This window comes from Lissotriton helveticus, chromosome 6 (assembly GCF_964261635.1).
Source record: "Lissotriton helveticus chromosome 6, aLisHel1.1, whole genome shotgun sequence".
In the NCBI taxonomy this organism is placed as follows: Eukaryota; Metazoa; Chordata; class Amphibia; order Caudata; family Salamandridae; genus Lissotriton; species Lissotriton helveticus.
The window spans coordinates 165981344-166008772 of record NC_136067.1 but is presented as its reverse complement, the minus strand read 5'-3'; the positions used below and the strand labels follow the sequence as shown (position 1 = coordinate 166008772).

General features: G+C 44.1%; 1 protein-coding gene across 2 annotated transcripts in view; it reads left to right on the top strand.

Moving 5' to 3' along the window:
• Positions 1-27429, top strand: part of PINX1 (PIN2 (TERF1) interacting telomerase inhibitor 1) — a 533850-nt gene that overhangs the window by 41759 nt on the left and 464662 nt on the right. For both annotated transcript variants that reach the window (XM_078647562.1, XM_078647563.1), the window contains exon 3: positions 18644-18736. In XM_078647562.1, coding sequence (XP_078503688.1) covers positions 18644-18736 — 93 coding nt within the window. The remainder of the gene's footprint in view (positions 1-18643; positions 18737-27429) is intronic.

The following is a 27429-nucleotide window of genomic DNA, read 5'->3' as shown; positions in this document are numbered from 1 at the left end:
CGCACAGCTCCACCGATGCACCCACCGCACAGCTCCACCGATGCACCCACCACACAGCTCCACCGATGCACCCACCACACAGCTCCACCGATGCACCCACCACACAGCTCCACCGATGCACCCACCACACAGCTCCACCGATGCACCCACCACACAGCTCCACTGATGCACCCACCACACAGCTCCACCGATGCTCCAACTAAGCTCCACCGATGCACACACCACTCAGCGCAACCACAGCATGACTCAGCGCAACCACAGCATCACTGGTTCAAATATGTTCTTTCAATGTTTCAAGCTGTTTTCAAGCTTTCACGCTTTATTTATTTATTTATTTATTTATTTTTTTGTCCTCATATTGCGAAGCTTTATGTGTTTGGAGTTTCGGGTGTCTTCCTCTAGTTTTTATTGCTCTGTTCCGTTTCTGCCCCTTGGTCTCTCTTGTCTGGGGAGTGTAGAGGAGTACCCTTAAACCATCACATAATTTAAACTTTGGTTTCGGGACGTGGGGGAGCTAGCTTTTATAGCTACTCAACAAGTACCATACTTGTTCACCTGAAGTTGTTTTGCCTTTATCATAGGACTGATATTTCTACTCTGTGCTAGGGTTTAGATGTTTTTCAAAACTTTCCCAATACTTAAATCTCCTACAGTTATTTCCTTTTCTGTCTAATTTGTTTATTCTTACTGCCGAGTTCATCCACTCTCCATGTGTTGGTGGAAAGGCGCTTACCCATTTTATACAGATTTCCCTTCTTGCGAGTACAATTAATACAAAAAGTAAATTTTCTTGACCTTTATTTAGACCCCCTATGTTGACTGTATTCTCTATCCCAAAAAGAGTAAGAGTGGTACTTACAGTTATTTCCTTTTTCATGATGTTATTCAATGTCTTACCAACTCTGTTCCAGAATTCCTTTAATGTGGGGCAGCTTCTGAACATATGGATGTCATCTACCTTTTCTTCTCCGCATTTCGGGCATTTCTTTATTCCTGCATTTTTGAATTTGGAGAGTTTTTTCGGGGTCCAATATGCTCGATGAATGGTGTATAAATGATTCCTTTTCAATGCCGCAGATTTTAAAGTCGACCAGCATTTCCCCACTGATTTTTCCCAAATTAAGTCCAAGTCTGCTATGAATAGATCTTTCCCTCAAATTTGATTTCCTATATTTAGGTTTCTGTCTCCAGCTGTTATTAAAGCCCAGTACCATTTTGCCACTTCTTTTGGTATCGATGTGATTTTTACCATTTCTTTTTCTAGTTTTTCGCTTTCCTTGCTGTTCGTAGGTAATGTTTTAGACCAACTTAGAATTTGATAATATTTAAATTTGGAGATTGAGTTATTAGTAATGTTTTGAAGTTCTGCCCATGTTCTCAAAGTTGAGCCGTTCAATAACTGTCCCCAGTAGTTTACGTTAGCAAGTTTTAAGGGCATTGCCAGTGTATCCTTTAGGCATTCTGGAGTCCCTGGTGAACACCAAATAGGGGCCTTTTCGCTATAGTAGGAGATGTTTAAGATTCCTCTTATTTGTGTCCAAACTTTTGCTGCCTCCCTTAGAATTTTCAGTTTTATCTTTTTGAAGTACTTGGGGTGTCCAAATTTGAATAAAAAGTGGTCAGTTGCTTCTGTCGTTACTTGTAGATGTAATGGGTAGTTTTCATGGGTGTTAAATAGCACTCGGAAGTTTTTGAAGTAGAAAGCCCTATGATACTCAACTAGATCTGGACTCGCCAGTGCACCATCTTGCTTACTCCTTCGAAGTTTTTTTTGTGAAATTCTTGTGCCTTTCGAGGCCCATATGAAACTTGCGATTTCGCTCTGTGGCTTTTTCAACAATGATTTCGTGAATTCCAAAGGGATTGAATTAAACAAAAATGTATATTTTGGTATAATTGACATTTTAATGATGTTTGATCTTCCTATCAAGCTAAGTGGTAAGGTGGACCATGTCTTAAACAGTTTTCTCACCTCTCCTGACACTTTATTTATATTGCGTGATTTTATTTAGATCATGGTTTATTACGATTCCCAAATATCTTATTTCTTCTTTAATATTTAAACTTTTAAATTGGGTGTTCCATGTCATAATTTCCGTTTTTGTGTGGTTTACTAAGTAGCCCGAGACCTTCCCAAAGGCTCTGATTGTTTCTTCGATTGTGACCTTGCTTTTCGGATAGTTGTCCGTAAAAATCATTAGATCATCCGCGTATAGTGCGATCTTCTTCTCCCATGTTTGATATTTAAATGAGGTGATTCCTTTGGCTTTCCTTAAGTTGTTTGCAAGCGGTTCAATGTATAGGTTGAAGAGCAGCGGCGAGAGGGGGCACCCCTGCCTTGTTCCTCTACCTATCTTCACATCATCCGTGAGGCTACCATTAATTAGAATTTTGGATCTTGGTGTCTTGTATATTTGTTTTACAACATGCATGAAGGGCTGCCCTATGTTGTTTTTGGTCATGACTCTCTCCAAAAAGGCCCAATTCACTCTGTCGAATGCTTTTGCGGCATCGACAGTTAGTATGGTGAGAGGTACCTTCTTTTGCGTGGCTATGTCTATTGCAGTCAGGAGCTTTTGTGTGACTTCATGCAATTGTCTCCCCTTGACGAAACCTTTTTGATCTGTATTTATTAGTTTCGGCAAAACTTTTCCCAACCGTGCTGCCATAATTTTAGTGAAGATTTTATAGTCTGTGTTTAACAGCGATATTGGGCGATAAGATTCGCATCTGGTAGGGTCCTTCCCGGGTTTCAAGATTATGGTAATTACCGCATCGTTCCAGGAATCTGGTATACTACTTTCCTGTTTGAGAATCAAGTTTACCAGGTTCGTAATATATGGGAGCAAAGTATTTCTTAGTTCCTTGTAGAACTCGTTTGGTAGGGCATCAGGTCCTGCTGCTTTTCCTTTTTTCAAACTTTTAATGGCCTCCTCAACTTCGCTTGTTAGAATCTCCTTGTTTAATTCTCTCTTTTCTTCTTCTGTTAATGCCAAGGATGGAACATCTTCTAAATAGGAGTCAATCAGCGTGTCTTGCGGGTTTGTATCTTCAGTATATAGATTTTCAATTTTTTTTCTAAATTCTTGCTTTATTATCTCTTCATCTGTACTCTGTAGCGTTTGACCTTCCTGATGTATACTCCTTACTTTATTTTTGGCTAGGTCTGTTTTAAGTTTCCACGCAACCACTTTCCACATCCCTCTCCATATTCGTGTTTTGCTAATTTGCTTGACTCCCATTTTTTTCGCACTCTCTCTTCCAGGATGTCTTCTAGTTTTTCTCTTTCGTGCTGTCTTTCCTGCTGTAATTCTTCTTTTCTGCTCGTGTCCTGTTCCCTTATTATTGAGGTGTCTAGAGTGCTGATGTTTGCTTCTAGATCTGAGATTTCACGCTTTCGTTTCTTATTTTTATAGGCTCCTAGACTCAATAACTTCCCCCTTACCACTGCTTTGTATGTGTCCCAAATTATATGTTTTGTGGTGCTAGTTTTATTGAGTTCAAAGAAGTGTAATGTTTCGTTTTCTAGTTCCTTTACCATTTGTTCATCTTGTAATATTGACCTTTCTACTGTGAATCTTTTTATTTTTCCTGTTTTTTCTATCTGTAGAGTTAGTTGCACAGCCGAGTGGTCTGAGATGTGAGCTGGTAAATGTACAACGCTTTCCACATTTTCGGATAGTTCTCGATCGATAAGAAAATAGTCGATCCTCGACCTGTGACCTAGTTTTTTATTATGCAGAGTGAAGGGTTGTTTGGTTGCTCCTTTTTCTCTCCAAATATCGATCAGGTCAAGATCTTTTTTGTAGAAGGCAATCCATTCTCTCATTTTTGGCAAGTTTGCCTGTTTTCCTGGTGGTGACCTATCTAGATTTGGATCCATAACTAAGTTAAAATCTCCCCCTAGAATTATGGGTGAAGTGGCTAATAATAACTGTGAATATAGTTTTCGTAAGGGGTCTGCGTCGTCTAGATTTGGGCCATAATATCCTGCGATCGTAAATGGTTTGTTTTCAATCTTGATTTTAGCTATCGCCCATCTTCCCTTGTTGTCCACTTCTACTGAGTCAATAACAGCTTTTAATGACTTTTTTATAATTATTATAATTCCTTTGACATTGCATTGTTGTGTGGTGCAAGCATATATATCAATCCAGCCTAGGATCTTTGTTATTTGATCCCATTCTTCTTTCAGGAGATGTGTTTCTTGCAGTATTATTATTTCAGATTCTGATGTTTTGATGTATTCTAGTATTTTGTTTCTCCTACTCTTCGTCCTTAACCCGTTTACATTCCAAGAGAGTATTTTGATGTATTTATTTATGCTCCCCATTGATTCCCTTCTGTGCGGAATTTACATCATTGTTTGAAATCTCCATTTTTGGTTTTCTTTCTTCTCCAGCATATGAGGATTTTTTTTTTTTCTTCCCATTTTGCACCCCACCCTTTCCTCTTCGTGATTTTTTTTTAATGTTTTCTTTTTTTCTGTTGTGTATTACCCTCCCCGGGGAAGCCTCCTTCTTTTCCTTCGGTTATCTTCATAACCCATTGTGCATCCCTGCCCCGTGATTTTTAAGTTATGCATAAAAACATTTTATAGCCTTACACCTCTATACTCTCCACTTTTGATCAGTGTTGTGTATTGTGTATTCAAGGGATTTCTCATTTGCTGGGTGGTTCTTCAGCTCTTCTCTGGTCTCTCATAAGTTCAATGAATGTTTTGACTTCTTCCGGTTCTTTCATATTTCCCATTTTGTTCCGCCACATTATTCTAAGAGATGGTGGGAATTTCATTTGTACCGTGGCACCTAGCTGTTGCAGTTCTGGCATTACATTTCCTAACTCCCATTGTCTAGTTTGAGAAGCCTTCGACATGTCAGATCTTATTCTGAAAGTCCAGTTCTCTTTATTGAAGTTGCCCTTTTTCAGAGCTTCTCCCAAGATTTTATCTTTTAGCACGTACGTTTTGAAGTTGACGAGTATTCTCCTCAGAGTTTTCCTCTCCTTGTTTTTTCCGTATGGATCTCTGTGCGCTCTCTGTATGTCTTCTTGTAGGAGTACCTCGTCTACTCAAGGGAAATATTCTGCCAGTTGTGCTACTACAAATTTCTTCATGTCCGACCCCTCTTGATTTTCCGGAACATTCAAAATCCTGATGTTGTTCTTTCTTGCCTGATTTTCTAGCGATTCCATTTTCTCATTCATTATTTTACTTTCTTGTCTCAGAGAGTTTATTTCTTTCCGATTTTTTTCCACCCTTTTGTCCAAAGCGGCCACTTCAGTCTCTACCAGCGTCACTCTCTCGCCCAGAGCGTTTAGTTTATTGTCCATCTTTTCGCAGGCTTCCTGAATTTTGTCTTGTTTGGCTTCAGAGATAGAGAATTTTTCTTTCATATCTAGCCATATTTTTTCTAGCAGCTCCTCTGTTTGGTTTTTCTGAGGATTCTGAGGCTCTTTTTGCCCCCCCTGAGGTCCCTGTGGTCCCTCCACATGTTCTATTGTATCCTGTGTTATCTCTACACAGTTCTGCTTTTCTCCCCCCTCTCACGCTTTATTACAAATCACAAAAAGTTGTTAATATTTCACTTCTGTTCTTTGATTTTCGTCACAATAAAAAACACTGAACATAATCTTCACAAAAGTTATTTACAAAAGTTTAAGCTATTGCCATTACAAATTAAATAAATTATTTAAGTATTAATTATTTAAAAAAATTAAAAGCCATTGTTATTTGTAATATCAATACATCTAAGTCACGTAAATACAAAACATGTTGCATTACAAATGCTATAGGTGTCACATTTGCAAAAGTTATAACTATTGGCATTGTAAATGACAAAGCTATTAATTTAGCTATTTTAAAATATAACACATAAATAAAAAAAATCATTTATAAGACCAATAGCTCAAACTTTCCTAATGCGAGCCCTATTGCATTTCCAATGCTTGTTTTCATTTTCACTGCACTCTGTGATAATTAAATATCAGTCTTCCTCACATGGTTTCATATGTTTTTTGTTTAATCTTTAACTTCATGAATAGTAGCTTAAGGAATATATTAATGAAATTATACAGAATTGTGCACAAATATAAAAACTGCCTTTGCTCATTACTCTCTACTTCACAAAAGTCACATCTTTTTTATAAGAAATATAAAATATTTACATTGCTAATAAATTGGTGCTTTGTACATAAAACCTATTATTTTCTTTTTAAAATATGAATTTCCAAGTTTCTTTACTATTTTTTTTACTAACATCTACAACAAAAAAGGTTTGCACTTAAGATAATGACAAACACTATTTCTATTACAAATGTACTTCAGTACTTACAAAAGAATTACATATGAACCTTTAAAATGTGCATATGCATTCAGTTACCTATTCTTTCCATACCTGATAAGAATACACATATCGAAATTTTAAATAATCTAACATTTAATCACATCAATAGGTTACACATAAAATAAACATAAGCATACTTAAGGTGACTACCTATTGCCTTTGGCAATGCATTTTAAAAATGCCTTACTAGCCAGCGTTGGCAAAGCAAGTAGCTTAGCACACTCGTTATAAAAGGGAGAGCTACTGGATTTGTCAACGCTTGTTCCCTCGAGGAACCTTCTTCAGGTTACTGACTCCCCCTCCCCCCGCCCCACCAATTGCAATATGTGTTCTCTGTAGACAAGGGTAATGTTTGTGCGTATGCTCCTTTCTGTAATATGTATCTATGTAGTAACTTCCAATAAATCCATCAAGAATAAATGGTTAGGTTGAGTTCTTTATTACAACCCCCTGCACGGGAGAACAGCACATCCAGCATGAACAGCTTCCACAGTATAACAGCAAAACACACAAGATGATGGACGGAATGTTGCACAATGGCAAAACATTCACCCCCAATCACAGATCTAGGTTTAGTCCATCGTTATTTTGCTCACCAAGCCACCCCAGTTCAGACATGGCCATATGCAAATCAGTCTTGACCCTGTGCCTCATGGGAACAGTCCAGCCCGAACTGCCAAGCCATGTCTTCCCTGGACCAGAATCAAGCATCCTAGGACCGGTTTCTGGCTATCAGCCGTCTTCAGCCAGGATAGCATGACTCCAGTGGCTTAGTGAGCAAGGGACCCACGTCTGGGCATACCCTTCCCACATAGGGTGAACAGCAAAACACACAAGATGATGGACGAAATGTTGCACAATGGCAAAACATAATTTGCATATGACCATGTCTGAACTGGGGTGGCAGAGTGGGCTAAAGAACGGTGATGGATTAAACCCAGATCTCTTGACTGGGTGTGAGTGTTTGATTGGTTCAGATGCTCCGTCCATCACCACCCCCTTTTGTTCCACAGTATAACAAACTTGGAAAGGAATCTCCTAATACTGATAATTCTACTATTCTAGATTGTGCTACTGTAATAAAGATCTAATGTGCTGCCATCCTTAGTGATATACTACACAATCCCCCTTCTTAAAAGAAAAAAAGAAAACAAAATAAAAAGAAAACAATAATAATATTAAAAATAAGTCTAGCTAATCATTTGTATAATTAACTACTATCAAACATTTCTAGGCATTTAGGTTTTCTAACAATTCTTCCACTTGAAGTTTTAACAACACCTTCACCCGTCTTAACAATATCTTCCCCAGAAGCAATATTCGAAGCACCAGGAAGAACTTGCAGATCTTCTTCCATATGTGGATAAGGTTCAGGAGAAGAGATACCCTCAGATATAACATGGTCTTCATCTAAAACCACAGGATTGGAATTATGTGGAACATCAGATAAAGAGCCATTCGGAACATCAAACTCATGTGTAAAGCTAGGCGTGTCCCGCCACCAAAATTTTGTGTTATTTCTTACATCCTTATTTTCTTCACCATACGATACTGGTGCAAGACGACTAAAATCCCATACTTCACCATTTTGTAACAAAGCAGTGTTGTTCATGACCTTGACAACCAATTTAGGTTAACTAAATTTGCTCTCACCTTTAGAAACTTTCTCAGCATTTTTGACATGAGCCCATTGACCTTTACATAAATTCACTTGTTTAGTGCCTAGTTAAAAATCATAGTAAGTCTTATTCTTTATTTGTGAATCTTTGATGCACTCCCTTACTATAGGTATGTCACAATGGGTCTTCCCACCTTTGTTCAACCAACCTGGGTTGAATTTTGAATGTGGAATTCTACCTCTCATTAGTGAGAAAGGACTTTGACCTGTAGATCCATGAATAGTACTTCTATAAGCCCAAAGTAGCTTCTTTAATTCATCATCCCAAGATAAATTACCTCTATTGGCAAGTTGAAGGACTCCTTTAATACTACGGTTCGCGCTCTCAACAATACCATTGCCACTTGGATGATATAATGCTGTGAATCTTTGTTGAATTCCAGAGGCAATTAAATAGTTCTTTATTTCAAGGGATTTAAACTGGACACCATTATCTGACAAAATAACTTTGGAAAACCTTCTCTCAAGAAAATCTCACATAAAATGTAATAACAGTCTTGGTATTGATAACATTCACTACACTGATTTCTAACCATCTTGAAAAAGTGTCAATTAAAACCCAAATGTATTTCTGTTATCCATCTTGCCAATTAACAGGTCCAATGAAGTCAATAGCAACAACTTCCCAAGGAAATTATGGACAATCAGGAGACGACAACAGTGGATTAAAAGTGTTAAGGGTTTTATCAGAGACCTCACATTTGATACAAGATCTTACACATCTTTCAACCTCCAAATCCATCTTGGCCCACCAATAAAGTTCTTTTAAGCGAAGTTTAGTACGAGTAATTCCTGAATGTCCTTCATGACATAGATCACTTATTTTCCTTCTTAGATCTTTAGGTGGTACACGTCTGTCACCTTGCAAGACTAACATGTCACAAAGACTGAGTTCATCTCGAACTTCCCAAAAGCCTCTTAACTCATCATTAACAAATTTCTTGTCAACTCCACTCCAACCTTTAATAATCAATTGTTTCAAAACAAGTAAAATCTGATCAGAATTTTCTGCCTCAAGCCACTCATCTTTGCTAAAGCTACTTTGAGTTTTATCAAATGAAACGTGGGCAACTGAAAAATCATTCCAAGAATTCTTGTCAAGTTCTATTAATGGCAAAGACATGCAACTTAAAAAATGAGCAGAATTTGTTTTTTGTACCTGGTACATATTGAATGTCCTACATGAAGTCCTGCAATCTCATCGACAATCTCGCTATCCTAGCTGTGGCATTGGTGAGACCATCAGTTGTCAGTAACTTAGTTAATGGTTTATGGTCACAACGAACAACACATTTCCTGCCCCACAGAAACTTCCTGAAATGCTCTAAAGCCCAAACAACGGCTAAGGTCTCCCTTTCAACAACAGAATAACATTCCTCTGTGGGAGTGAGTGAGCGAGATGCAAAAGCTATAATGACTTCTTTATTGTTTTCATCTAATTGGATCAAAACACTACCTAAGCCTTTGCTGCTGGTATCAGTGGTGACCATAGTTTTGGCAAATGGGTCGAAACCTTGAAGGCTAGGTGCTTGAGCAATAGCTCTTTTTATTTCTTCAAAAGATCTCTAACAAGAAACACACCAATTAAATTGCGTTTTGTTTTTAAGTAAAGACCTCGTGATATGAGTTTTTTCTTAAAACTTATCAACAAATTTTGCATAGAATTCTCCGAGTCCTAAGAATGATCTAAGGTCTTCTTTGGACTTGGGCGCAGGAGCATCTATAATGGTACTAACAAGGCTAGATTTAGGTCTTATACCTGAAGAACTAACTTCATGTCCAAGATAAATGAGACTTCTTTCAGCAAATTTACATTTTGAAGGTTCCGCAGTGACACTCTTATTTTGTAAAATACTTATCACACTCCTCAAACGTTCATCATGAATTTTTTTGTTCGGTCCCATTATAAGGATGTCGTCTTGGAAAAATACAACACCTTGCATATCACTAAATAACTCATGCATGAGGCTTTGAAGAATCGCAGCTGCGGATGCTAACTCGAAAGGCATACGCCGAAACTGAAAACACCCAAAAGGGGTACAAAAAGCTGTTAGATGTTTACTCATGGGATGTAAAGAAATCTAGTGATATGCACAGGATAAATCAATGGTCGAAAACCATTTAGCACCTTTGGTAAGTGTAAGCATTTCATCAATCCTCGGTAGAGGAAATTGGTCAACTATTATATTGTCTTTCAAGTATCTTAAATCAATACACATACGAATCTTACCATTGGAACGTCTGGCAATTACAATTGGAGAAATCCAATCAGACGCTTCAATGGGTTCAATTATTTCAGCATCTAACAATTTTTTGAGTTCAACTTTTACCTCATCTCGAACAATCATTGGAATGTGACACACTTTATGTATTTTGGAAACCGCATTGGGTTTAAGTCTTATTTTGTGCGAAAAGCCATCCAAGTTCCCAATACCACCACCAAAAACTTCAGGAAATTCTTCTAAAACCCATTTTCTAGTGCTCTCTGATTCACACATTACTAAAACTTGTTCAGGACTGTTGGGATTTAAGATTATGTCAAGAGAACGTTGATCCTTCCAACCTAACACAGATGGTCCATCCTAGGCAACATATAATTTACATACTGCTCTTCTACCTTTAAATTCAAACATCAAGGATCTAAAGCCAAGCATATCGATTTTCTGTCCAGTGAAGCTTTCAGGATTCACATCAGTAGGTTGTAAATGTGGACCAATGGTATTAGCAAACTTGTCATCCCAAATTGACCTAGCAATGATGGTAAACGGAGATCCTGAATCTGCAGCTACCTGTAAGATTATGCCACCAAAAGAGACCATACATAGAGGTTTGTTGCTGTCACCACCTGTAATATTTACTACAACTTGTCTAGAAATATTGTTTGAAGAGCCGGAGTTCTCAAAAGGATCTTCATTGATATCCGATAAATCTGAATCGTTGTTGGTTATACAGGTTACACGTGACTTTTTAAAAATGTTCTTTCTGCAAACTTTTGAAAAATGACCAAGTCCACATATTGAGCATTTTGTTTGATTTAGCAGGGCATTTATCAAATCTTGCAGTGTGAGATGTGCTCCCACATCTATAGCACACAAAGGATTGAGAAGTGTTCTCATCTTTTTTGAAATTATAATTTTGGTGCGGTTTCCAATTGCTGGTTTGGTAAGGTCTTAATTGTTTGAAGTTAGGAGTTTTGTCCTTTCTAGTGTCACTAATTTTATTAACAGTGACTGGATTATTAGAGAGAGAAACTGCTTTTGCACATCTTTCCAAAAGTTCTGCTTTTTTTACTAAAGTAATACGTCTTTGAGACCTGCATTGCCGTCAATCCAAAGTTTGTCCTGGATGTTCTTATTTTTAGTACATATGACAATCTGATCCCTAATCATGTCATCGTGTAAAGAACCCAATTTGCATTTGATAGCTAAGTTTTTCAAAGCAGACACGTAATCTTCAATAGATTCATTAGCATTTTGTTTGAGCTTGTAGAATGTGCGTCTTGAAACTGCAGCACAGACAATTGGTGAATAGTGATCATCCAAATCAGCTATTGCACATTTAAAACATCTAGATCACCACTTCTTTCTGTTTTCTGCATTTGGATATAAACCCTGAGACCTTCAGGTCCTAAACAATGCATTAGAATGAAAAAATTCCTAGCTAACGTACAGGAAAGTTTCAATTCTGTTAAGGAGGCGGAGACGAGGATTAGGCTGTCACTTTCTCCTTTATTCTTACTCCAGCAGCCATTAAAAAGGTATCAACATTACTAAACAAAACTACATTTCCCATGAGCATCAGGGAAAATGGAAACAGAAAATGTCCCGGTAACTGTCCAATCCCAGGCCAGGGCTCCTCATATCTTCCTCTACTGGCGCTCTATCCTCCTCTTTCTTCCTGCGACACTGCCACAATCCTTCGTCCGTTACTCCTGCTTGCCCGCTTCTGAACCTATGGTACAAGCAGACTAAGTAAGGCACCAGGAAGGGAACTTCTCACCACATAAGTAGCATCATTGTGTAAGTCAATCAACGTAAGAAAATCATAGCATCAATGAGCAAGTCAATCGACATAGGAACGTCATAGCTAACACAGCATGTTAGGGTAAGCTGTATCATAAAGATTTTACTTACCGTCCCAACGTAGCTATTCTGGGAGGGTTCGAATGAAGACAGGGTGGGCTAATCCTCGCCTCCGCCTCCTTAATAGAATTGAAACTTTCCTGTACGTTAGCTAGGAAATTTTTCATTCTATGTCAGGAGCGGAGGCTTCTGATTAGGCTAGTTCAAAGCTTGTCCACCACCAAGGAAGCCAGAGACACGACTGGCTTAAAGTAAAATCTTTTGAAGGTGGAGTCGGAAGACCAGTCTGCGGCTTTCAGAATGTCTTCCAGACGAGCCCCCAGGGAAAAGGCCTTAGACGCCATTGCCCCTCTCACAGAATGGGCTCCAAACTGGGAAATATCTATGCCAGCTTCCTGCATAACCCAGTGCACCCACCGCGCAGTAGTAGGGGATGAAACCGCCCCGTGTGGTTTAGTAAGAGCAATGAACAGCTGTTTGACACCCTGTGGGCGTATATCAATCGTTGCCTCTTCATAGGCCTTTAGCGCCCTAACCACACATAACTTTGGGACATCCGGGAATGCATGATACGAGATAGATCGAGAATCGCTCTTGGTACGCCTGGAAATATGGAAGGTCACTCCATCCGGGGACAAGATGCGACCTGTAAGGTCCAATGCTCTCCCATCCGAGACCCTGCAACACGAAATCAGACATAGCAACATTGCCAACTTAGCTGAAATCTGTTTTCTTGACAGGTATTTATTGGACGGCCAACTCCGAAATAAGTTAAGGACCTTATTTACATCCCGCAAAACTGTGTAGCGAGGTTCCGTAGGAACTGATAACCTAATCCCCCGCAGCAATTTGCAAACCAGAGGGTGTTCCCCTACCGGGTGGTTGTCCAGCGGGATATGACCTGCTGAGATGGCCGATCTAAAGGTATTGATTGACCTGTACGCCAAACCTTCCTTCGCCAGGGAGGCTAAGAAGTTAAGGACGTGGACAATGTCTGCCCCATTGGATCAATCTGTAATCGCAGACACCAACCACTCCACCTAGACCAAGCTGATCGGTATCTCTTGTTGGTACTATCTGCCCAGGATTTGGCCAACAGTGCGGCAGCGTCTTCCGAAAGTCCCGGGACTTGCCAGCGTTGCCTGTAACCCGCCAGGCCATCAGACACATGCTGCCTGTGCACAGGAGGTGGTGAGGATCCCCTTGAGGATTCCTGAGGAGATCTGGAACGCGGGGTAGAGGGATTAGAAAATCCCAGGAAAGTTCCATCAGAGCTGGAAACCAGGCTTGCGATCTCCAGATCGGGGTGATCACCACCAGATCCGCCTGCTGTCTCCTCATCTCGGTTGACACTCTCATGATCATCGCAAAGGGGGGGGAACGCATAACCCCTCTCTTTGCTCCAATCCTGCAAAAACGCATCTGTCGCTGCTGCTTCCGGGTCCGGCCGCCAACTGAAGTAGCGTCTCATCTGGGCGTCCAGCCGTGAAGCAAAAAGGTCCACTGAAAACGGACCCCATCTGTTCCTGATTGCCTCGAACACATCCGGGCGAAGTTGCCATAGGCTGGTGTCCCTCCAGTGACGAGACCACCAATCCGCCACTCGGTTGGCAGAGCCGGGAAGGTGTTCCGCCAACAGGGATATTTCGTTGGACAGGCAGTACTCCCATAGAGTCCGGGCCAGGTCGGACAAAGCCCTGGACCTGGTTCCTCCCAGGTGGTTGATGTAGCGCACCGCCGCCACATTGTCCATCTTCAAGAGGACACCGCACTGAATCCTGTCTTTCGTCCAACACCTCACCGCAAATGAACCTGCCATCAACTCCAGACAGTTGATGTGAAGGCCTTTTTCTGCAGACGACAATGCTCCGCCTGTAGAAACAGCGCCGCAGCGCGCTCTCCAGCCCAGGCCGCTGGCGTCGGATTCTATCACCAAATCCGGCTTGGAACCGAAGATGGCCCGACCGTTCCAAGCGTCCATGTGCTCGATCCACCATCGAAGCTCCGCCCTCGCCTCTTCTGTGAGGGGAACGACCTGGGAGTAGGTAAGGCCCTTGCGGAGGTGAAGAGCCTTGAGACGATGAAGGGCCCGGTAATGAAGGGGCCCCGGAAATATCGCCTGAATGGACGATGATAAGAGACCTACCACCCTGGCCAGGTGTCGTAACAGGATCGTCGGACGTGCCAGAGTGCATCTCAACTCGTGCCTTATCTTGGACAATTTCCGAGAAGGCAGGGACAAGGTGGCTTCCACTGAGTCTATCAGAAAACCCAGGAACTGCATTCGTCGTGACGGGAGAAGATCCGATTTGTCTTGGTTGACTATGAACCCCAAAGACTCCATCCAAAAGGCTGACCGTTCTTTGAAGGTGAGCCAGCAACGTTCGGGAACATTGACTCAGGAGGAGCATATCGTCCAGATAGGTTATAAGACGGATGCCCTCCGTGCGCAAGCGCTCCACTACCGGCTTTAGCACCTTGGTAAAGCACCACGGAGCGGACGATAGTCCGAAAGGAAGGAAGGCAAACTCGTAAATCCGTTGACCCCACTGAAACTGAAGAAAACGCCTGTGGGGAGCGAAGATGGGAATCGTGAGGTAGGCATCTTTCAGGTCCAGCCGGACCATCCAGTCCCCCTCCTGAAGAAGATCTCGCAGGAGATGGATACCCTCCATCTTGAAATGGCGGTAGATGAGCCAGCCATTGAATTCCTTGAGATTTATCACTGGGCGATAGCCCCCGTCCTGCTTCTCTACAAGAAAAAGGTTGCTGATGAAACCCCTCGGGTGCAGCTCCGTCCGTACAATAGTCCCTTTCTGAAGGAGGTCCGCGACCTCTTTGTCTATCAGAGAAGCTTGGTCCGGCGTGAAGCCGATGGGTCTGGAACGAACGGACTGCCTGGGGAGTCCCGAGTATTCTATATGAAACCCTCCGACGGTCTGTAAGACCCAAGCGTCGGAGGTGAGCGAAGACCATGCCTGAAGAAAAAATCTGAGTCTGCCCCCCACTTTCAGACCCTTCACATTTTGAAGTGTTACCTCTGTGATTGTTGTAGCCGCCGTCTCCTCTTCCACCACGGTGGCGAGGGGGTAACCTCTGGTTTAGTAGAAGTTTCCGAACTTGTCAGGATCCTGGTATTGACCCCTGTGAGAGTCACCTTGCTTGTAGGAACCTCTGTTATAGGGTCTGCCAGACGAGCGGCCCCTTCCTCGGCTGGCTGCCCCAAAAACACGAGGGGTGAAGATCCGTTTCACAGACGTCTGTGCCTTGTCGAGGGAGTTAAAGGTATTTACGAATTTACCCAGTTCTTTGACGAACGGGTCTCCAAAGAGGTTCCGCTCCGCCATCGGACCTGCCTCAGATGTAGCCAGTTCCCCCAACTTCCGATCTATTTTGATGAGGATAGATCTTCTCCTCTCTGTAGAAATGGCTACATTCGCATTCCCCAGGAAAATAATCGCTCTTTGCGCCCAACCGGAAAGGGTCTCCGGAGAAATCAGGGATCCCGAGGCTTAGGCGTCTTCGGCCATGTCCAAGATTTTTGCCAACTGCCCCGCCGTATCCAAGAGTTTATCTTGGCAGGCCCTCCAAGATCGGTCTATGCCCTTTTTGGGGTCCTTCACAAACTTTGTGAGGAAGGTGGACATCTTGGGGTCAATTTCCGGGGTAACCGTAACCTTACCCTCCAAGGTGGGGCGCAGGCACTCGGCCCGGAGACAGCTATGCACCTCCTGGTCCAAAGGCTTACGAAGTCTGGCCGCCATGTATGCTGCCACCTTGGGAGCGGGAACCCAGTGTGAAGAGCATGGGTGGAGCAGCTCGTCCGGGTTGAGCATGTCCGAACTGGGGTCGGAACACGACGTTAGGGTGGGCTGGGCGGGGGGCCACGAATGGTCTGGTTCCCCATCTCCATCCGAGGTTTGGGGAGACTCGTCTGGGTCGACTGTGGCCGCATCGTCCCGACCCTCCCCCCCCCCAAATCTGCAGTCGGTGCCTCCTTTGAGGTCGAAGGGGCATCAGTAGTTTTTGCTTCTAGAAAGGCCTTTAAGCGCGAAAATGCGTCCGAGTCCACCCCCGCGTCCGTAGAACGCTTCCTCTTGGGTTCTGTGGTACTCGTCGATGCTTGGCTCGGAGGTATGGGGTCCGTTTGCCCCGAAAGGTCTGCCCCTTGCCCAAGGGGTTGGCACTGTGCCTGAAGTTTATCAATTTTCTTCTCTAGGGGTGCCACCACCCGCGTCACTGCCTTCAAAACGGAGGAGTCCATAACCTGGCAGAAGTGGTCATCCACCGGCAAGTACATGACCTGCTGCTCTTCCTCCTCCTCATAATATTCGTCATACTCCATAGCGCCTCTGCGCAACAGCAAGGAGTCGAGGTAATTAGGGGTTAATTATGGGACAGAGCCCTGAGATATGTTTCTTCCCACCGCAGCGGGGTCAGTACAAGTGAAAACTGGGACCAAGCAGCCTCTGCTATGAGGCACGAAAAGGAAGCCTGCCTGGGCCAGTCCCAAAACCTCACCAAACACCTTACCCGCGTCGCGGGTGTTCAGGCTCCAGGCAGGGGCTCTGATTATTGAATGTAGCCTTAGCGCTGGCAAATACAAATAAGAAACCCCGCCGGTCCTCCCCGTGGTGCGCGAGACCGTTGAGCTGCTTCTCCCGACGCAAGCCACGAAGCGTACTCAACGACTCACGCCCTGCGGGGGGTAAAGCTCCTCAGAGCGGCAGCGCAGGACGCGTGGTCCCCTAGCGGCGGGAGGCCGCCCGCGCACAGAGCCTGAAAGAAACACTACCGCGAAAGGAGCGGAGATCGCCCCCGCGGCATACATACGCAGTCACTCAGAAAAAACATTAACGCTGCACATTCCAAGCATGAAATTTAACGATACAGATTCAGTCAGAAAAAGATATATATAACAAAGGCACTCATCTGTTTGCTGCTGGAGCAGCGAAGAAAGAGGAGGATAGAGCGCCAGTAGAGGAAGATATGAGGAGCCCTGGCCTGGGATTGGACAGTGACCGGGACATTTTCTGTTTCCATTTTCCCTGATGCTCATGGGAAATGTAGTTTTGTTTAGTAATGTTGATACCTTTTTAATGGCTGCTGGAGTAAGAATAAAGGAGAAAGTGACAGCCTAATCAGAAGCCTCCGCTCCTGACATAGAATCTTTTTTTTCCTTTCTGGAGACATTACACTACCATTATCTTCAAGAGTAGCGATATAATTTAAAAAATACTCTTTCCAATCTTGCCATTTAATGATAGGTTCTCCTGGATTAATTAAGAATTCTTTTGGTTCGCTTATTGTAATGCTAGCATTTGTACTTTGTGCTACATTTCTTGATGTGGAAGCTGTGTTAGATTCTCCATTCATTTTGTGATATATAAATCGTAATTATAGTCTTACTGTTACAATGAAGGATGTAGAATTTCAATTCGATGTCAGCGATGTGCTAGAGTTAGGTAAATTCTTGTTTGAAGAGACGGCAGAGAAATAGAAAAAAAATGGCTGCTGGGGTCACGTTGCTTGACCTCGTAAAACTCCCGTTGTGAGATCAGCACGTTAGTTGAATCACGCGTTGAGTGAAGTAACAGCAGCTGCGTAGAATAGAGATTCTGCACATGCGTCACAGAGAACGCTCGCGGCAAGCAGCACAGCCGAATTTGTAAATATACAGCACACGCGCTTGTACAACGTTCACGTGAATGCAGGAGCCACCGAAAATTGTAAGTAAATAGTGCTCGCGCTCGCACCCCAATGGTTAATTGATTTACGAAAACTTAAACAAGAAAATCAGTACAACTAAACTGACGAATAACTAAGTTGTCCGCTGTACTTTCCTCTTAAAAAGAAAATCAGTTGGGGCGGAATTCAAACGTCAGCGGAGCGTTAGTAGTTGGTTATTCAGCGAGGCTCAAACAGAGTAGAAAAATCACAATATCACAACGCTAGTGAAGTCCGTCACAAGTCCTTCACAGTCTCTTTTCCCATTTTGATTTCTAATTCCTTTGTAAAAATTATTTCGCGGAGTCCCTATTTCCAATATATGTATATTCTTCTGCTTGTTCAATTAGATGGCAGGGGGTTGATCATCCTCGTCGCCAAATCTGTGTAGTAACTTCCAATAAATTTATCAAGAATAAATGGTTACGTTGAGTTCTTAATTACAACCCCCTGCACAGGAGAACAGCACATCCAGCATGAACAGCTTCCACAGTATAACAAACATGGAAAGGAATCTCCTAATACTGATAATTCTACTATTCTAGATTGTGCTACTGTAATACAGATTCTAATGTGATGACATCCTAGTGATATACTACAATCTTGTACAGTATTTCGTTTGTGCACCATCTCAGTGAAAGCGTTTATAAGATTAAATCCTAAATGCTCGCTGGTATGTGCAGTTGTGTATATTTAAGATCAGGGCTTTTAAACAGCAGAATCTGTAAGATGTTGCATGAAATATGAATGTGCAGGTCTCTGTTGTCTTCTATTGGAATCTGTTCTAATCATACATGCTCACTATTCGACAGGGCCTTGGGGCAAAGGAACAAGGATCCACGGAAAATATAAAGGTCCAGCTCAAAAACAACACCCTTGGTCTGGGTGCAGCAGTAAATCATGAGGTGAGAAATCCTACTCCGTCTGTCTCGCTCTTTTATGTCTCCATTTTGCGACCCACTTTTGCTAACCATCAGCTAAATTAATGGTGGGAGTAGTTTAGCATTCAGGCAGGTGAGGAATCATGTTTCCGTTTTTCCAGTCTTTTTTTTTTTTTAAAAACAAGTGTTCAGGCTAGTGAAGGATCAGAATATTAACTTGGTATAAATACGTTTATCAAACCAATACTAGGAAAATTAGGAGCTACACTACTCTTTGAGGAGTGGACGGAGCAAAGGCCTAGTTGAGTGATGTTTGCTTGAAGGACATGCTTAAGCAGAAGAGCCACAAGGATTTGCAGCCCAGCTTACATGGAATGAACCCAAAGCAAGATTATCTGCTTCACAATAGGTGGAAATATGTGCAAAGAAACAAAGGAGCTGCACCTGCTGGTCAATCTATACTGCCCCCTTGACTAGATGACCCTTAAAGTCTTGTAACCAGCTCTTGAGCCTGTGACCCAATTGTGGGCAGGAAGTATGACCTTTTGAATCCATTGCATCCCCAGCTGCTTTTGTGAGGTCTCCGTGGAGTGCTAGCTTCCCTTTTGCACCTGAAACCATGGGGTGCCTGATATTAGTTGTGTTGCACTTTAAACCATTGGAACAAACCATCTCTTGGTGACTTGCAATTCTTGAGTTATTGTGAGTGCGAGTGTCAAAGTGGTTTAACGCTAAACTATTCAAACCTACTACAAGTGCTTGCCTCTGGTGCAGATAATCTTGGCATTGAATATCCATCAACCTGATTTGGGCCATTTAATTTCCTTACAGCCATGGGTGTAACTCCTCTGGCCAGTTTCATCTTCTGGTACCTCTGCACCATGGCCTTGTACTGGACCCAGTGTAAGTCTATACTGGTTCTCTAACATGGCTGGTAAGGCATCTCTCTTCCCCAGTCTCACACCCTTTCTGTTAATGATACCGGAAAATTGGAGACTAGCCTGATGCTCATGCATCATTGAGTAGACTTGGTTCAGTTTCTTATGCCAACCTATAATCCCCCACCCCCTTCCTTGGTGCTTTAATTCCAATTACACTTTTGTGTGGCCTGATTTCATCATGGGTGCTACAGTTTTGAATTTGTAGAAATTGGTACAGCAGAAACATGTATCTCAGACCATAAACATTCATTGTAACACCATATCTGGCACCCAGACTTTTTTTTTTTTAAACTCTTTTTATTATATAGGGGAAAAAAAAAAAAACCAATCAAGGCAAAAAGAGCATTACAATACAGGCGCTTTGTCTGAGCGGGAAGGAAAAGGCAATAGCATCACAGTGCAAGTCAATCAACAAAAATCAGAGGGGGGGAGCTTAATCGGGGGAAAAAGACTTTAAAACATATGAAATAGAACAAATCATGGAACGTGAGGATCAGGGAGAATGTGAACCATCAGAGACATCAGGAAGGGGTGGCGTGCATATATCTCCTCTGTAGGAGTTCCATTGATTCCAAATTTCCCCCCATTTTTGGGGCCTACCTCGTGCCACATACACCGTCTTCTCTCGAAACATACACCAATCCATATTTTCCTTCCACACCGAGACCGTCGGCGGGCGGGGAGCGCCCCACAACTGTGCAATGTCCCGTTTAGCAATCATGTTGGCCAGGGTCGCCCATCGCGTCTGAGCCACGTCATAGTCATTCGGTTCCCACACATTCAGCAGACACCACCTAGCTTCCGGTTGTATCTCGACTCCCGTGACCTCTTTCATGACCGCATGCACTCTATTCCAAAATACAACAACCTCCGGACATTCCCAAATGATGTGAAGGAAAGTAGCAAACCGACCACAACCACGGATACATAACCCATCAACAGAATAACCCATTCGAATCAGTCGCGGGCCAGTAACATACACACGGTGTAAGATCTTGAGTTGGACTAGTCGAAGACGGGCCGGTATCGCGACCTCCTTGGGTGAGGAAATCGCGGACTGCCAGTCCTCATCATCTAATAATAAACCGTCTTTGGTCCAGACCTCCCTTAAATGCGTTAACAGGTCAGACCGATCATTAATTAATTTCTTATAAATCAAAGAAATCGTGCTATCGGGCACATATCCGTCAAGTATCCGATCCTCCAATGGGGAAGATTCCGGAATAACGGTCCCAATGGGGAAAACAGAGCCCAACGCGTGACGAACCTGTAAATAGCGAAAAAATTCCCGATCACTCAATTCATATTCCGCCTTCAAGACCTCAAAAGTCTTAATCCTATCCTTATCCCAGAGATCGCCCACTCTACTGATACCAATCATATCTCATTTCTCAAAGCCTTTCGTCCTCCATAAACTTCCCAGCTTGCAAGAATCGTACAAGGGGGTCGCCCGGGTCAGTCTCCCGCTCCACCCCATTGCCGCATTCGCACAATTCCACACCTGCACGGCGATCTTGGTAGGACCAGTAAGCGTCCGAATTGCAGATCTACAGTATAGCGCCCTATTATAGTTCCCTCCCGGTAAAAGCCACCTATCCATCTCAAATGCAGGATCTAAACCCGGACCATACATACCGTGATTGATTGCACTCAATTGAGAGGCCCAATAGTAACGCCTGATATCGGGAAGAGCAATACCGCCGTCATACCAGGGAAGAGTAAATTTGGGGAGGGAGATACGGGCACGCCCATCCCAAATCAGCTGTCTTTGTAGACTCTCCACTTCCCGGAAGTATTTTGCCGGAATTGCGTCAAACGTATTCTGGAGCGCGTATAAAAAACACGGTAGAGACATCATCTTGAAAAGGGTTGCTCGCCCGAGGGGGGACAGAGGAAGGCCGCGCCAGCCCACCACGTCAGAGCGCAACCGTTGTAGCGGAGGGAGTAAATTACATTCGTATCTGGCTACAGGGTCCAAAGTGATACAAATTCCCAAATATTTGAAACCCTCTTGTCACCTGTATTGGACAACCGCGCGGCAATGCAGGGGCCCCACCCGCGAGTACGTATATACAAGAGTTGGACCAATTGATCACGAGGCCAGAATTGCGTCCAAATGAAATCAACACATCAAACAGCACGTTTAACGACTTTTGGGGCGAAGTGAGGTACAACAGAATATCGTCCGCATAGAGCAATATGCGATCTTCAAACTCAGGGGTCCACTGTATACCTCTCATCGATGGTTCCCAGCGCAACCATGCAGCCAAAGGCTCCAGGGCGAGTGCAAAGAGGAGTGGAGACAACGGACAGCCTTGCCGAGTACCCCTTCCCAGAGCAAAGGGACTGGATACCCGACCATTGCCCACTACCTGTGCCAATGGAGCCTCATGGAGAAGTTTCACCCAGTCAATAAAGCCAGGACCAAAGCCGAATTTCGCCAGAGCAGCCCACAAATACGACCATTCCACAGTGTCAAAAGCCATCGTGGTGTCAAGAGAGACCAAGATGGTCGACTCCAGAAGATATGGGGCTCTCGCGAGAGCGCCGTGTAGGCGTCTCAAATTCAGTGCTGTATTACGGCGCGGGATGAATCCGGACTGGTCCGGATGAATCAAGTCACTAATCACATTGATAAGACGGTTAGCTAATACCTTAGCAAGGATCTTGGGCTCCGCATTAAGAAGCGAAATGGGTCTGTAGGACGTACAACAAGCCCTTGGCTTTTCCTCTTTGTGAATCACTACTATCGATGCAAGACGCTGATCGTAAGGGAGGGAGCCAGTATCTCTCGATTCCATGAACATACCGCGGAGATATGGCGCAATCCTGTCAGGACGCAACTTGTATAGCTCAATAGGGAGACCATTGGGACCCATAGCCTTCCACGAACGAAGAGAACGTATAGCAGTAGCTATCTCATCCACTGAAAGTGGCGCTTCCAGCAGCTCCCTGTCTGAGTCCGATAGGCACGGCAGTGAAATATCTCTCAACAACTGGTGAGAGTCTTCTTCGGGTCTAACAGAAACTGGAGAATAAACCTCACGAAAATGATCAGCGAAACACTCCACTATCTCAACCGGGTCAGTCACACGCATTCCATCTGGCCTCTCAATCACCGGAACTACACGACTCGCTCTCTCTTTTCTGTCCAACCAGGCGATCAACTTCCCAGCCTTGTCCCCCACATCATACAGCCGCCCCTGTCGCTCCCTACTCATGAGTTTAGCGGCATCAGTCACCAAGGCCCTATAATCAGACTGTTTGAGACCAAGGACATGAAGCTTGTCTCGGGTGACCCCCCAACTCTCCTTCCAGTTCAGTAATATCAGCCTCAAGTCGGACCACCGCCTCACTCCTGCTCTTTTTAGCACCAGCAATCAATGATAAGGCATGTCCACGAAGGACCGTCTTAAACACTTCCCATAATGAGACAGAAGAAGACACCGATCCCTCATTCTCAAGAAAGTAGTGATCGAGGGACTTGACAAGTTCAGCACGGGTCTTAGGGTTCTGAAGATACCAGGGGTTAATCGGAGCCACTCGACCCCCAGTGCCCGGATTAATGTCCATATGAAGCCATACGGGAGAGTGGGCCGAAATCCCCCTAGCTAAGTGTCTAATCTCCTTTATCAATGAGGCCTGTGCTGCCGGCATCAAATCATAGTCCAACCTGGACAGGCTACCATGGGCACCCGAGTGGAAGGTAAACTGTGTCCGACCAGGGTGCATCACCCTCCAACAATCAATCAAGCCCAAAGTTTCCAGGAATCCACTCAACCATGATTGGGACCTTGCGAGATCTCGGGGGGGATGGCGGTCCTCCACCCCAGAAACAACAGAATTAAAGTCTCCGCCCACGATCAGCATACAGTCCGGAAGTCCCAGAACCACCCTCCCCAAATCAGAAAAGGTCGAGGACTGCAAACCAGGGGGGACATAGACAGAAAGCAGCGTGATGGTCTTCCCCTCCCACCTACCAGTGAGGGCAACGTAACACCCTCTATCGTCACACATTACATTATCAACTTCCAGGGGAAGGGAGTTCCGAACAAGAATACCCACCCCCCTGGAACCGGAGGTGAAACCAGCATGGGCAGCAAGGTGGTAACCCCGCCTATTCATAGCATGACAAGTGTTCCCAATCAGATGTGTTTCCTGCAATAACACTACATCAGGGGAGAAACGTTTCAAGTATTGCAACACAACACCCCGTTTTATCCTGTCCCCCAATCCATTAACATTCCAACATAAAAGTCTCAACCCTCTGCCCCCCACACTCGAAATGGTAGCGGAGCCCTCCCAACCCGCAGCGCAGCACCCAAATCGAATAGTAAGTCAATACGTTGCCTTGAAAAAGAACCAAAACACACCCCAAACACTTCCCCCCCTCCCCCCACAATCCCAGGAAGCGAACACCCCCCACCCTGCACCCCTGCGTTAGACTCAAAAGCCACCCCAACTTGCAGTGTGCCTGTCGCCCCAACATAGAACTAATCTACAAGAAGAAACCCAGAGGAGGAAAGAGTCCCACCCCCCCGCCACCTCAGGGTACACACAGAAGTCTTAGAAATGCTGGAGACGTCTAACCACAGTGACATATCATAAACAGTGTCAGTAACTCAGGAGCTACAGCTCATTCCTGGTCAGGTTGGCCACCCTCAGCTCCGCCGGAATGTTCCGTACGATCTCATCGCTCAGGCAAAGACTCAAGCCAGTCACTCACTCTGTCAGGGCGATCAAAGAAAAATGTCTGGTCCTCCTATTCAATCCGTAGTCGGGTCGGGAAAAGCATCGCATATTTCAGTCCCATGTCCCTCAGTCTCCGCTTCACTCCTTGGAACTCCATCCTCTGTTTCTGAACAGATTGTGTGAAGTCCGGGTAGAAGCTCACAGTGGTATTCTCAAACTTCACCGGGCCACCCGTTCGCGATGCCTGCAGGATAGCGTCTCTATCCCTGAAATAGAAGATTCTAGAAATAATTGGACGTGGTGGAGCACCGGTTTTAGGCTGACCACCCGGAACTCTATGCGCACGTTCCACGGCAAAAAATGTGCTGAGGCCTTTAGGAGCAAGATGCGTGAGGATGAGGTCTTCAACAAGGAGATCCGCGGAAGAGGCCGTGGAACTTTCTGGAACACCAATGATGCGCACGTTATTGGGTCGCGCCCGGCTTTCAAAATCCTCAAGTCGACGATTAAAGAGGTCATTAGAGGTCCGGAGATTACGCACCTCCGTTTGGAGGTCAGCGACATCCGTAGTGAGGCTGGAAGTCTTTAAGTCCAAAGATTTTACCTTTTCATTGGTCTTTGATAAATCCATTCTGATAATATTGACGTCGATGGCCACTGTGTCTAGCTTGAGGGCGATGGCCTCATACTGTTGGTCCATAGAAGTCTTCATACCAGTGATGGCGCCCATGACGTCTTGCAATGTAAGATCAGCCAACATGGCTGGGTCCTCGGCCACTTCACCCCAATTCCTATTCGCCCCTCCGGGTGACACCTTAGGCTGGGTGTAGCGGTCCATGACGTTCGTTTGAACGGAACCACCTCGGAGAGGAGTCTTGGTCTTGCGTTTCTCGCTGTTGGGTTTGCCCGCCATGTCAGGCGTCAGGCCCCCAGGAAGCGCCCTGGATCTGGTGAAAATGATTAGTGCGTTTTCCACCAATATTACCGATAGCAAGCTACGGGCACACGGCGTAGACCACAGACACGTCACCCTGGGCTCAGCGAAAATCCAGGGTCCGGGCGCAACACAGGCTATTGCGACAGGATAAAGATGCGAGAGGGTGAAGAACCAAAAACGAAACCGAAAGTGAACTCGGGGCAGCAACCAAGACTCCGCCGCCGTTGTTGTTGAATTACAGCCTGGGCACTCAGACCACCCGAGGCCCGGAGGTGTCCATGGGGCAGGCCTCAAAAGTTCAGAGTATCATAAGTTCGGTTCCCGGAGTCCAAATCGATTTCTGAAAACAGCTCGTATGTCAGCTGGGTTGCGTCTTCAATAGCTCGTCGATGTTGGCAGGATAATAGTCAGGATAAATGCGGGAGGTGGCGAGGGTCTCGGGAGCCCTGGCTCACGCGGCCATCTTGGATGCGCGCGTAGCTCCTCCTCCTGGCACCCACACTTAATTGAAAATAGAGATTAGTAATAGAAATCTGTAGTACAATGGAAAAGATGTTGAGGAATCTGAAACCTTCCTGCAAACCCCACCCTAATTAGGATAATATCATCCATTGTGAGACCTCACAGCCTTAGGGGGGTCTTTCCCAAAACCTTTTGCCCTCTGCCCTCCTTTTCCGCAGAAATAGTTTTTGTTGTCTTTAGAGCTCTGTGCCTTTTACCACTGCTAATCACTGCTAAAGTGCTTGTGCTCACTGCTTTAACATGGTACAATTGACGTACAACCACTTGGCACAATTAATTTACTTTTAAGTCCCTAGTAAATTGGTATTACATATACCCAGGGACTGTAAATTAAATGCTACTAGTCTACCTGCAGCACTTATTGTGTTACCCACCGAGGTAGCCTTTTTAAATCCTCTCAGGCCTGCTATTGCAAATGGTATGCAGGTTTAAACTGCCATTTAAACCTGGCAAAATAAATATTTTTCCAGGCCTAAACATTCCTTTTTAATACATATGTCACCCCTTGTGTAGGCCCTAAGTAGCAATAGTATACAACATACAACAATGTCTCAACAGGAACTCCTTAAGGACAATTTGTCATATGAATTGCAATAAAAGGGAAGCAGGGAGATGTCAATGACTTCTTAATTTTTCTAAAAAGCATACATTTATTTAGGAAGCAAGATAAAGGAGGGGAGAAGGAAAGCAAAAGACAATATCAACGCTATATACATTGAATGAGGGTGTAACCCACAGGTACTTGTGCACAACAGTGCTCGTGTAGTTGTGAGAACGGCGCAAGTGACATGTGAAAAGGGACACAGTGGGGGAACCGGGCAAAGGAATAATGAACAATTGTTTAAACAGCTTTCAGAAAAGCTCCAATGCGATTATTAGGGACATTTGTATTCATCAACAATATTAAGTATCAGAGTTGCACCAGAAGTTGCGCTGGGAGGTTGATGACATTTCGACCTGTAAAAAGTTCAGGCCATCTTCAGGACCGGGTTACAACAGTAGTGATTAGTGCTGTAACTAACTTTATGAATGGTCTTGGACTCAGCGTTAATATATCGAAGACTTTCGTTATGATGTGTGGTCATGGAAGTCAAAGATGTAAGGACATGTTTGTGGACGGACAAAAGATAAAGCCCATAAAGATATTCTCATATCTTGGGATACTCTTTGACCAAAAAGACCTATGGACCCATGCTATATTTGGCAAAAAAAACTAGCTTTCTCAAGAACTACCCCGGCCCTTGTTAATTTTGCAAGGAAACTGGGTAGGAGACCCCCGGTGAAGCTTATAAAGATATATAAAGCAAAAAGCGTCTCAACAGCCATGTACGGAGCTGGGGTATGGGGGTTTGCCAACACTAACCTGTTACAAACAGTAGAAAACATGTTCCTGAGATACATCTTGTCTGTCCCGATTAGCTCATCCGCTTATGTGTGTCATGCGGAATTGGGCCTGTTATATATGTCAGACCTTATTAAACTTGAGCCCATTCTTTAATGGCACAGTGTGTGGACAAAAATAGAGACACAGCTAAATAGAAACATATTGTCGGATATCTTGAAACTGGAAGGGGCCTGAAAGATCCCTTGGGTAAGGTATGTCTGCAATTTTATGGATGATCTCG